Here is a 12,804-nt window from a genome sequence, read left to right on the forward strand (position 1 = left end):
ACACCCATTTAAATGTTCAGTGTAATGTTGATGTGTTGTATTTATACATTTTTTGAAGAGTGGTATGTGGTAGAATGCAGTTTTTACTCTAGAATGCCATCTGTTACTTAACGTGATTTTAAATATTTTAAATATGTGTTTTACTTTATTTGAAATATTTCACTTTTAAGTTGTATTTACCATTATGTGCTCAGTAATTCTGGCTACTTTGTTGAGAGGAATAAAGCCAGTTGACCTTTTTATTAGAGTCATAGAATTTTAGAACTTGGAGGAATCTTCATATGACATATTCTGATTTCCATTTTAAGTAGATGAGAAATAGCAAGCTGACTTGGACAAGTTAAAGAGCTGGGACCAGAGTCAGGATCTGATTGTCATAGTTCTTCATAATCTATCTTGCTTTTGATTTTTTGAGTGCCCAACATATACATAATGCAGTATCAGACTTGGGTTGTTGTATTCAAACGACAGAATTACTTAATAGAATCTATTTGAACCTATAATTTATGTTTTTCATTCCTTCAGAATAAATATGAAAATCTATTTAAGGGTAGCTGGCTATTAATTTGCTTTTTTTTCTTTTGAATATATTTCACAATTATACTTTAGGTGCTTACAGATTATTGCAGACTTCACCATAAGCTTTAATTCAATCTTCTTTGTGCATAATTGTTTTTAGTTATATAATTTGTCATCCTCTTTATCTTAAATATATATGTATCTATATCCCAGAAGACAAACAAGGTGATCCAGGTTATGAATATCCATAATTTCTGCATTTCAATTTGTAATTCAGATTCTTTAAAAACATTGAGGACATTAAACTATTCTTTGAGGAAAATAGCTGACATTAGTGTCAAGAATATATAAAACTTGGTGAATTTGTTCTCTAAATCTTTCTCTTCAGATTTTGAATCCACTTGTTTCCAAGGCACAGCTTTCCCAAACGGTCCAATCTCGTTTAGTTAGTTGTAAAATTTTAGGAAAATTGACCAACAAATTTGATGCCCACACGTGAGTATTTGTATTAACTTTTTGTCTACTTTATAAAATTAAATTGATAAAAAATGAATAATAACCATGTGACTAACAATAGATTTGTATTACTCCACATTGCATACAAATTTAGCTGTTTTCACTTTATAGAATTCTCTGAAGTCTACTTGTTCAGATGCATTTCTTCTTGATCTCATCCCTTTTCAAAACCAATTGAGCATGGACCTATGGGAGGTCGCGATTCAATTCCTGGTCAGGGCACATGCCTGGGTTTTGAGCTCGATCCCCAGTAGGGGATGTGCAGGAGGCAGCTGATCAATGATTCTCATCATTAATGTTTCTATCTCTCCCTCTCCCTTCCTCTCTGACATCAATAAAAATATATTTAAAAAATAAGGTTAACGTTTCTTCTATTTTCCATCTTAATCTACTCTGTCACACACCTAGTGTAGTTTTGAGGATAAAATGGCATTATTGTATAGACTTCAAAAATTGATACACATAACATAGGGACAGACTTTCTGCTTCCTTCCATTATTGTAAGTTACAAAGTCATTGTTTTGAACAATGCATCTTATTTGAGGTTTTATAGAGATTGTTTATAATTTGTATGCTACTTTCTGCCCAAATGATAAATCCCAAATGGAAAGATGGAATGGAGTGTAATTAGGACAAAAGTTAAAATATAAAATTGAAGAACATTTTGGTTGATGGTTTGTTTGGTAGAATCAGATATTCTACTTGCCTGCAGTTTTTTTTTTTTTTTTAATCTTAGCTAAATGTTTAACTGCCAATCCAAAATTAACCATTATTTTAAAAACAGTCATATACATAATTTACAGCTACTGATAACATCCAAATGTAATCACTTATGTAAAAATACATTGGAAACTATAAAGCTTTATATTAAAGTATATTTGTTATTATTAAGCTAAGATTTTGATGATAATTGTTTGAAATATTAATTATTCTAAAACACCCATTTGCATGTTTCTTTCCGCTCTAAGCATTAAAAGAGAAATACTTCCCTTGGTAAAATCACTCTGTCAAGATGTAGAATATGAAGTTCGATCTTGTATGTGTCGGCAATTAGAAAATATAGCTCAGGGCATTGGGTAAGTATACTTTCAATTTCTTAAGCCACACTCTTATTTCTGGATAGTCAAACAGGCGTATCCTGTTTCTGTTTTCCATGGAAGCATGCTAATGAAAGGCTAAAGTTTATATTATCTTTAAGAATGATTATGACAACCAGTACCTCCTGATGTGTCTGGATTAAAAGAAATAAAAGTGAAAAAGCTTAGCAATGTGGTAGGCATTCAATTAATGTTAATTTCTTTCCTTCTCACCTTAAGTTACTTAGTTATCACTCCAAACTCCTAAATCTAGGAAGGGAAAATGTTCCAATATAAACTGTGTGTGCAGTTGTATTTATGACAAATCATTTCCCTAATTTTGATCTCAGAAGCAACTTTTGGTGATAGGTCTTCTAAGTCTAGGTTGGCTCTGGATCATTGCGGCCATAATTAATTGTGTTGCCTGGATCTGAGTTCTTTAACCAGTGTTTAAACCTATTAAGAGAACATGCTGTTGTTGTCTTTTTGTATTCTATCTTTTTGTCACCTGGTATTTTGCCACTGTTAAAATTGGGCAGGTCATTGTGTGCTCAAATTTGTTTTCTGAAAATTAATTTAGGATTATTCTTAAAAGTATAACTAGAAAGAATCTCCCTAGCTTATGTAAAGTGCTTAGAGTAGTGCCTGACACCTTGTAAACATTAGCTAAGTGTTTATTTCTATTGTTATCTCATACATTTTAATATAAACAACTAATTCCTTAGACTCTCTAAAATTGGACTAAAACAGGTAAAAAATAAGCAAAACTTTAATGTATATTGTAGAACTCAAAAAGACTGAGTTTATGTTTCTTCCAGAAGTGCATGAAGTGTTTCCTGCAACTTTACAAATAATTCAGGATTATCATGAACTTTTCCAATTTCATTGGCAGAAGTAGTATTTCACTATCATTTTGCAAAGATATTATTCAATAACTGTCTATTTCCTTCTAACCATGAAGCACCTGGAAGACAGGATTATATCTTTTTTATTGTACCACACCCATATGTAATGCAGTGCTTACTTAAGGCAGTTGCTCATATGTATTCATTCATTCTCTGACAACTAATGATGTTAAACAATGAGGTTGAATATTTGGTTAGGAGCTACTTGTATTTTGAAGTAGATGGTCATTTTCTTTTTTTTTCTCCCCCTTTTTAAAAAAAATAAATCTTTATTGTTCAGATTATTACAATTATTCCTCTTTTTTCCCCCCATAGCTCCCTTCCACTCGGTTCCCACCCCACCCTCTGACCTTACCCCCCCCACACTGTCCTCATCCATAGGTGTATGATTTTTGTCCAGTCTCTTCCCGCACCCCCCACACCCCTTTCCGACCTAGAATTGTCAGTCCACCCCCTTTCTATGCCCCTGATTCTATTATATTCACCAGTTTATTCTGTTCATCAGATTTTTTATTCACTTGATTTTTAGATTCAATTGTTGATAGATATGTATTTGTTGTTCTAATTTTTCTCCTTACTTTTTTCTCCTCCTCCTCCTCCTCCTCCTTCCTCCTCCTCCTCCTCCTCCTCCTCCTCCTCCTCCTTCCCCTCCTCCTCCTCCTCCTCCTCCTCCTCCTCCTCCTCCTCCTCCTCCTCCTCCTTCTCCTCTTTCTTCACCTTTCAGCATTTCATATAATACTGGTTTGGTGGTGATGAACTCCTTTAGCTTTTTCTTATCTGTGGAGCTCTTTATCTGACCTTCAATTCTAAATGAGAGCTTTGCTGGGTAGAGTAGTCTTGGTTGTAGGTTCTTGCTGTTCATCACTTTGAATATTTCTTGCCACTCCCGTCTGGCCTGCATAGTTTCTGTTGAGAAATCACCTGACAGTCGTATGCATGCTCCCTTGTAGGTAATTAACTGTTTTTCTCTTGCTGCTTTTAAGATTCTCTCTTTGTCTTTTGCTCTTGGCATTTTAATTATGATGTGTCTTGGTGTGGTCCTCTTTGGATTCCTTTTGTTTGGGGTTCTCTGCACTTCCTGGACTTGTAAGTCTATTTCTTTCACCAGGTGGGGGAAGTTTTCAGTCATTATTTCTTCAAATAGGTTTTCAGTATCTCGCTCTCTCTCTTCTTCTGGCACCCCCATAATTCTGATGTTGGTACGCTTGAAGTTGTCCCAGAGGCTCCTTACACTATCTTCATGTTTTTGGATTCTTTTTTCTTTTCCGGTTGAGTGTTTTTTTCTTCTTTGTATTTCAAATCTTTGACTTGATTCTTGCAATCCTCTAGTCTGCTGTTAGATCTCTGTATAATATTTTTTATTTCAGTCAGTGTATGCTTAATTCCTAGTTGGTCCTTTTTCATATCCTCGAGGGTCTCACTAAATTTATCAGCCTTTTCTAGAAAATTCTTGAAAAACCTTATAACCGTGGTTTTGAACTCTATATCCAGTAGTTTGCTTTCCTCCATTTCTTTCTTTTGTGATCTGCTTCTTTGTCTCCTCATTGTGGCTGCTTCCCTGTGTTGATAGAGTGGCTTTGTTTGCTAGGTGTCCTATAGGGCCCAGTGGCTCAGCCTCCCCAGTTACCTGAGGTGGACACTCTTGGTGCACCCCTTTGTGGGCTGTGTGCACAGTCTTGTAGTTAAGCCTTGATTGTTGTTGGTATCACTGGGAGGAATTGACCTCCAGGCCAATTGGCTGTGATGATCAGCTCTGTCTACTATGGGAGAACTTCTGTGCTGGAGACACCCTTATGAGGCAAGACTTGCTTCAGTGGGGCTTTGATGCTCACTGAGTCTGCCCCCTGAGTGTGTCCTTTATGGAGCTGAGGAGTTGTAATCTGGATGGTCCTACTCTGACCCCTGGGTACACTGGCTTTTGGATCTCCAAGGAGGTGCTAATTTAGCTCTGCCTGAGGCCACCCAGCAGGAGCTACAGAGAGATCTGCAGATTCCTCTTCTTTGTTTGGGGTTTGGAGGTGCCCAGATGAGGCCCAGCTGTGAAGCAATGCAAGCTGCTGTGGGGCCTTGGGCCTTCTTTTGGATGTTCTGGGTCTCACTGACTCAGCTACAGTTTGTTAGGTAAGTTTAGATTTCAAAGGGCCAGGCCATTCATATGCAAAATCCTCTGTGCACAGCTTGGATGGGGCGGAGTCTCAGGGCGGAGCAAACAGCAATGGTTGACCGTCAGCCCTGCCCTAAGAGGCCCCCGGGTCTCAGTGTGCCTTGGTAATTGCTGCAAGCACCTCTGAGAGAAAGCCGCCCTCGAGTTTCGCCTGCTGCCAGACAGTCCAGTTTCTCCCCATATGAGTCTGGGTCCCCAGAGTCTCGCCCGGAACTGGAGTTCAGAGCAGTTGGGAGCTTGTGTCTCCCTCTGGATTGAAAAAGCCAGCCGCGTACTCAGTTGCCAGCCCTCTCTGTGTGCGCGTGTGCACGCATGCGCACCTCCGTACGTCTGCCTTTACTTCTGCAGCTCTTCTGAGTCTCAGTGTGCTTTTCTCTTCCCTTCTAGTTGTAGAATTTCCACTTAGCCAGCCTTCCTGTGGTTCTGGATGATGTCCGTTTTGTCTTTTAGTTGCAGTTTTGAAGTTGTGTGAGGCAGCAATTTCAGGTGTTTACCTATGCCGCCATCTTGGTTTCTCCATAGATGGTCATTTTCTTTGCCCATCTGTCACATTCTAAAAGTCGAGGGAAATAAGGCATCATGGCAGACCTGCACATATAGGATGCAACTATTTCCCTCCTTCTTTACTTCCTCTTAGCAAACTGGAGTGATTTTTTTCAGGAAGTAGGTATGGGCTATATATTGCACAAGGTAGTTTATTTATGAGAGTATTTTTCTCTTGCCTTCACATGTAAATTCCACCCTGGCTGGGGCAGAATTCTAGATTATAATCCTTTTTACTAAAAACTCTTCTGTTATTTCAGTATATGGAACAGAAGTCTGAGGACAGCCTGATCCTGTTATTTTTGTAGAAATCCAGTTTTATTAGCTTAGGTGCTAGTCGTTACAATCTAACCCTCCAAGAGGTCATAAGGGAATAAGATACAGGGTCAGGGAAAACGAGATGAATGAAATAAATAGGTGAGCTTGTCCACATGGCCAACCAGGAATTCTAGGGTCAGGCTGTGTGGTACAAATCTACCCCAGTGCTGGCTATGATCTGTTGTCATCTGATGGTTAGCTGTCTGCTCCAGGTTAAATACTGATGAAGAAGATCCTGCATTTTATGGTTGGCCAAGACAGCAGAATAGTACTAGCATTTCCTTCCTTCCTTCTTTCTTTCTTTCTTTCTTTCTTTCTTTCTTTCTTTCTTTCTTTCTTTCTTTCTTTCTTTCTTTCTTTCTCTCTCTCTCTCTCTCTCTCTCTCTCTCTCTCTCTCTCTCTCTCTCTCTTTCTATTTTTTTTGTTAATCCTCACTCATGGATATTTTTTCATTGATTTTTAGAGAGAGTGGAAGGGAAGGGGAGAGGCAGAGAGAGAGAGAGAAACATCAATCTGAGAGAGACACATCGATTGGTTGCCTCCTGCCTACACCCCGATTTAAATAATTTTGCATTTAATATTAATATCTATGTTTATATCAAGCTTTCCCAACCAGCCTGTAAGTTTCTAGAGAGCAGGAGCCATATCTTATGATTTTTTCCAATTTCCTATAACATCTAGCCCAGTGACTTGTTTTTAGTATACTGACTTGATTTATTTTCTTCCATTGCTTATTGTGCAGGACAGACCTTACAAAAAGTGTGGTGCTCCCTGAATTAATAGAACTCTCTAGGGATGAAGGCTGCAGTGTGCGGCTTGCAGCGTTTGAAACTTTGGTCAATCTGCTTGACGTATTTGATACAGGTAAATCTTCATGCGGACACACCTTTGCTTCCGAAAGCAGTGTTTTCCCCTAGATTTTGTAGCACTGATAAGGAGTAAAGGTGGGCGCAGGACAGAATTTCTTACGTTAAGTTTCATGATGAATGTTAAACTCCCTTCCCATCTCTCTTCCTATGGTCTTTTCTCTGCTGCTGCTCTTACCCTCATGGTGCCCACTGTTGCTGCATATTCCATACCTCCCTTTTCGCTTGTCAACATTTAACTGACTTGTATGTAGGACTAGAAATTTGGCTTGGTCATTAGCCTTTAACTTGCTCATTTAATTGACCCTTTAATCAAGAAAGACCTGATTAAAGCAATATTTAAATTAGTTTCCCCTCCTTAATATTTCAATACTAGAAATATCATGGCCCACAGGAGAAGAAATCTGGAATGGGGCATTAACATGGGAATGGGTAAGGAGGTATTTCTTAGTGTTGTGCAAATTAAATCACAAAGACAGTGAGCTTCTCTCCTGAGTGTATGACTAGACTCTTGACTAATTCTGGACTTGAGTTTATCAGTAAACATTAACCATTCTGCTAGGATGAAATTTGCAGGGGTAAATAATCAGGTACTCAGCTATAAAACGCTATTGTGTAATTGTAGGATTACATTGACTTGGATTAACAAAATTTTACCAAATTTTTAAAACAATTGATTTCAGAGAGAGGAAGGGAGAGGGAGAGAGAGATCAAAATATCAGTGAAGAGAGAGGATCACTGACCAGATACCTCTTGCACACTCTGCACTGGACATTGAGCCCACAGCCTGAGCATATCCTCCCGGTTCATGGGTCGATGCTCAACTGAGCCACGCTGCCGGGCTTACCTGAATTCGTAGAGCCTCTTAAAGATTATTGCAATGTGGACAATAATTATGTATGAATGTTTTAGAGTAATATTTAGGCTGTATGATGAGCCAGAGGCATACAGACTGCACTGCACACTGAATGACTGAAAAAAGGAATCTCCTTGTCCTAGTAATGGGGCATCCCCAGGCATCCAGACGAGAAAATTGGTATCAGCTTTGATCTCTTCCCCTTCTCCGGCCCACACTTGGTGATTGGCAGTTTGGGCCTAGCCTGTATTCATGGCTTTATTTCCTCACTTGGCACACCAAATTCTTTCAGAGCGTTAGCCTTTCCACATACTCTTTCTGTCCCTGTTTTTTCTCCCTTCTATTTTTTTCCTAGCCTACTTCTTCTCCTGCTCCAGTGCCCAGTTCTAATATATTTTCCCCTCTAACATCTTTCCAAATTCCTTCTACCAGGGGGTTGGCAAATTATGGCCTCTAGGCCAACTCCCGTTGTCACCTGGCTTTATAAATGAGGTTTATTGGAGCATAGCCATGCCCTCCTGCTTATGTATTCTCTATAGATGATTTTGTGCTATAGTGACGGAGTTGAGTAGTTTCAGGAGATAAACTGCAAAGCCTAGAAAGTTCACAAAAAAGGTTAACAGACCCCTGCATTATACCAGCTATGCAAACTGTGATCACACTGTCTTATGATACTTTTGTTTTTGGCTTCTTTGCTGCACTCATTTTCTCAAGTTCAGAGGTCATTTATCTTTCATCTTGTTACTTAATATGTCTGTTCTGTAAGAAATTAAATAAATGCTTGTTTAAAGAATGTCATTTAGTTCAAACAGTACAGGTGATACTGAAATGTGATTCTAATCTTATCTAATAAAAGCCTAATATGCTAAGTGTCTGGTTGTTCGGTCGGCTGTTCAACCAATCAAAGCGTAATATGCTAATGATATGCTAAGGCCACTCAACTGCTTGCTATGACGTGCACTGACCAATAGGAGGCAGACAGTCAACTGGTTGACCAGTTGCTATGATGTGCATTGACCACTAGGGGGCAGATGCTCTGACCAGTAGGTTAGCTTGCTGCTGGGGTCCGGCCGATCAGGACTGAGCGAGATGGGCCAGATATGCCCTGGTGCCCTCCCGTGGTTCCTCCCTGGCTGGCCAACCTCCCGCGTCCTTCCCCGGCCCCAATTGTGCACCAGTGGCTTTGGCTGTGCCCTCTCGCAATCTGAGACCCCTCAGGTGATGTTGGAGAGCTGGTTTAGGCCTGATTCCGCAGGCCAGGCTGAGGGACCCCACTGGTGCACAAATTCGTGCACCGGGCCTCTAGTAACAGTAATAACAATAATACTAATAAGCCTGTTACAGCACTTTACTTAGTATTGTCAGACCGACCCTTAATAAAATAGTGATTCATTTCTGAAAGTTTAAGATAACTAAGAAATTAAGAGTATTTGAATCAAGACTTAAGTATTACTAATATATCAGAAACTTTTGACTTAAGCAGGCATACTCAATAAATCAATCAACATTTTAAAGAAGACTTATCTAAGAAGTAATAGTGAAGAAATTCACTGTATAGAACTTATTATAAGCTAACTTAATTTCAATCAAAAAGCTGCAGAAAGTCATGGGATGGATGCAAGAGAGAGTCAGAAAGGTTTTCTGTGCCTGCCTCTCATGTATTGGTATTAGTGACATTAGAATTTTTAATTATTCAGGCTCAATACCTCAATCATCTTAGATTTTAAATTTGTAATCACTTTATATATTACTAGAGGCCTGGTGCATGAGATTCATGCACTTGGGGGGGGGTCCCTCAGCCTGGCCTGTGCCCTCTTGCAGTCCGGGAGCCCTTGGGAGATGTCTGACTGATGGCTTAGGCCTGCTCCGTGGGGAGTGGGCCTAAGCCGTGGGGAGAGGGCCTAAGCCGTCAGTCAGACATCCTTAGCACTGCTGCGGAGGTGGGAGAGGCTCCTGTCACCACCGCTGTGCTTGCCAGCCGTCAGCCCAGCTTCTGGCTGAGTGGTGCTACCCCTGTGGGAGTGCACTGACCACCAGGGGGCAGCTCCTGTGTTGAGCGTCTGCCCCCTGGTGGTGAGTGCGCATCATAGCGACTGGTCATTCCGCCATTCGGTCGATTTGCATATTAGCCTTTTATTATATAGGATTCCCTATGGCCCATGATATACTAGTAAAGTGTTACCCCCTCAGCCTGGCGTTTTTGATAATTTCACCTCTCCTCTGACCCTTTCTTCACTGTACACTGCCATTTTCATTATTTTCAGATATTTCTTATTACTGTGTGGCCAGCATAGTAATATTTCTTTCTGGAGGTTATGTTTATGTATTAGTTTCCAAATGTACAGTATATAAGCAATGGATCTAAAGTATGTTTTATTTTGGTTTGTTTTCCAGATGATAGAAGTCAAACTATACTTCCCTTAGTGAAATCATTTTGTGAAAAATCTTTCAAAGCAGATGAATCAATTCTTATTTCCTTATCTTTCCACTTAGGAAAACTATGCCATGGACTATACGGTATGATGTATCCTAAGAATTTCAAGGTTATAGATAATTTTTCCTTTTTCTTCTATCTTTGTCACTAAACCTCAGCCATTCAGTTGTAAAATTTACCTTTAAGTGTGTAAATTCTTAAGAGATCTTAGAATTTTGGTAGCATAATTTAGAACACATTTAGAAATAACCTTTTTTTACTAATAGAACCTATTTGATTGAACAATGACAGAGTGAAGTAGGGATAGCCCTTTAAATATCTGAATATTTTATGTGTTAGTTTGTATCTGATAAAAGAAGCTCAGGTATATTAACTATTGGTACATAGTAAGTATACCCTTATTAATCATCTGTTGAATAATTAATGTATAATATGAGAGTTTCAGCTTAGAATGTAGAATAACACTCATAACACTTGGCATTTTGAACATATTAGTCAGTTCTTAGCTTACTATAATAATGTAATCATCAATTAAGTTATAACCATCTAGCATAGTAAAACTTTTTATGTGGATTGTAGACTTTTAATGGGTGGTTGAAAAATATATTGGAATTCATTCTGAGTTCCTAGTTCCCTAACATAGTTAATGGAACCAGTTTATTGATAAAAAATATTTTGAGTTTACTTTGCCATCTTTCAGATTCAATTTTCAAGCTCCTCTGTAGACACATATACATGTCTTTTCAGCAGACAATTTAGAATATTTACCATAAGTAAGTAGCAATAACAGCCACAATATTATTATTATAGCGACTTGTTAGGTCTGCAGTGTGACATATGCTGCAGAAATTAATGCAGGCATAATTCTTGTATTGCATAGTTTATGCTACTGAAATTAAAATATTATTAAAATCAACATAAGGTGAAACAGTAGACCCTTTAGATTTCTTAATAACAGTTATCCTTTCCTCCTTGTTGCTGTTATTTATGCTTTCTAACCATTTATTTAAATATTTTGTTCTAATTTGTATTGTACTTTGCTTTTATCTTTTTAATTTTTATTTTCAATTAAAATGTTGAATAAATGTTTTACATTTCTCTAGGAATTTTTACTCCAGATCAACACTTGAGATTTTTGGAGTTTTATAAGAAACTTTGTACATTAGGTTTGCAGCAAGAAAATGGACACAATGAAAATCAGATTCCACCCCAAATCCTAGAGCAGGAGAAGAAATATATTTCAGTACGGAAGAACTGTGCTTATAACCTTCCGGTAATACATTATATATTTGTGTGGATTAAACATTTTTATTATTACTTAAAATTATATGAATAGATAGCATTAAAAATATTGCCATATTTGACACCTGCTGTTTAGCATTGTGTCTGGTATATATAGTAGGTACCTAGTAAATATTGGTGTAATTTACATTGACTTCTGTGTATAAACTAGAGGCCCAGTGCATGAATTTGTGCACAGGTTGGGTCCCTCAGGGTGGGCTGTGAGTCTGGGGGCATGAGCTTGGGCCCAGCGCGTGCCCCCAGCCTCCCAGCCCCCAGGCCCGCCTGGCACCCTGCCTTGGCCTGGTGCCACCCCCTCACCTGCTCCACCATCCCACTGCGGTCCCGCTCTTGTCGGGCCCATCAGGGCTGGCAGTGCCTCCAGTGCCGCCCATTGCCAGCGCCACCCACTGCCAGCGCCGCATCGCAGACGCCTGCCATGTTCCACGCCGCCCCCTGGTGGTCAGCACGTGTCATAGCAAGCGGTCAAACTCCCAGTTGAACTCCCAGTTGAGGGGACAATTTGCATGTTAGGCTTTTATTATATAAGATTAGAATTATATGCGTACATTTGGATCTTCCAAATATGATTTCTAAGTAAATTATGATTCAGAGGACATGATTTCAATTTAAGTGAGATGATTGTAATATAATGTATTGATGCATGCTTTTCTCTCCTTCCACCTCCACCAGGCTATGATTGTTTTTGTTGACCCTAAAAATTTCCAACTGGAACTCTATTCTACATTCTTCTGCCTTTGTCATGACCCTGAAGTACCTGTCAGATACACTATTGCCATTTGCTTTTATGAAGTAAGTCTGAAGAAGTGATACATTTGTTGTTAATTCTACCTATTAACTAGATGATTATTTAGTATTTGGTACACTTCTATTTATAGATGTATTAGAAAATATAAGCTCTATATTTCTTTCACAGTCTAGTCCTAAATCTTTTTTAAAATTTTCTCAATTATCTTAGAATGTTTATAAAATTCGTTTACAGAAATATTTTTATTATTTATTAATCCATTCATCCAATATATATATATATATATATTTTTTAAATATATTTTTATTGATTTTTCACAGAGAGGAAGGGAGAGGGATAGAGAGCCAGAAACATAGATGAGAGAGAAACATCGATCAGCCGCCTCCTGCACACCCCCTACTGGGGATGTGCCCGCAACCAAGGCACATACCCTTGACCGGAACCAAACCCGGGACCCCCCAGTCCGCAGGCAGACGCTCTATCCACTGAGCCAAACTGGTTTCAGCACATCCAATATATTTATACTAAATGCTTACTTTAGGCTAGACTGTCCCAAC

General features: G+C 38.8%; 2 protein-coding genes across 7 annotated transcripts in view; one reads left to right on the forward strand and one right to left on the reverse strand.

Annotated features, from left to right (window-relative positions):
- PPP4R4 (protein phosphatase 4 regulatory subunit 4) overlaps positions 1-12,804 on the forward strand; it is an 87,978-nt gene that overhangs the window by 44,999 nt on the left and 30,175 nt on the right. For 4 of the 5 annotated variants that reach the window (XM_080669221.1, XM_080669224.1, XM_080669222.1 and 1 more), the window contains 6 exons: positions 908-1,014; positions 2,004-2,111; positions 6,784-6,905; positions 10,158-10,280; positions 11,301-11,470; positions 12,172-12,291. In XM_080669221.1, coding sequence (XP_080525347.1) covers positions 908-1,014; positions 2,004-2,111; positions 6,784-6,905; positions 10,158-10,280; positions 11,301-11,470; positions 12,172-12,291 — 750 coding nt within the window. The remainder of the gene's footprint in view (positions 1-907; positions 1,015-2,003; positions 2,112-6,783; positions 6,906-10,157; positions 10,281-11,300; positions 11,471-12,171; positions 12,292-12,804) is intronic. The other variant, XM_080669223.1, reaches the window with a different exon arrangement.
- The window catches only part of SERPINA10 (serpin family A member 10), a 66,790-nt gene that overhangs the window by 11,469 nt on the left and 42,517 nt on the right, over positions 1-12,804 (reverse strand). The gene's annotated exons all lie outside the window — the stretch shown is intronic.

This window comes from Plecotus auritus (genome assembly GCF_963455305.1).
Source record: "Plecotus auritus genome assembly, chromosome: 1".
In the NCBI taxonomy this organism is placed as follows: domain Eukaryota; kingdom Metazoa; phylum Chordata; class Mammalia; order Chiroptera; family Vespertilionidae; genus Plecotus; species Plecotus auritus.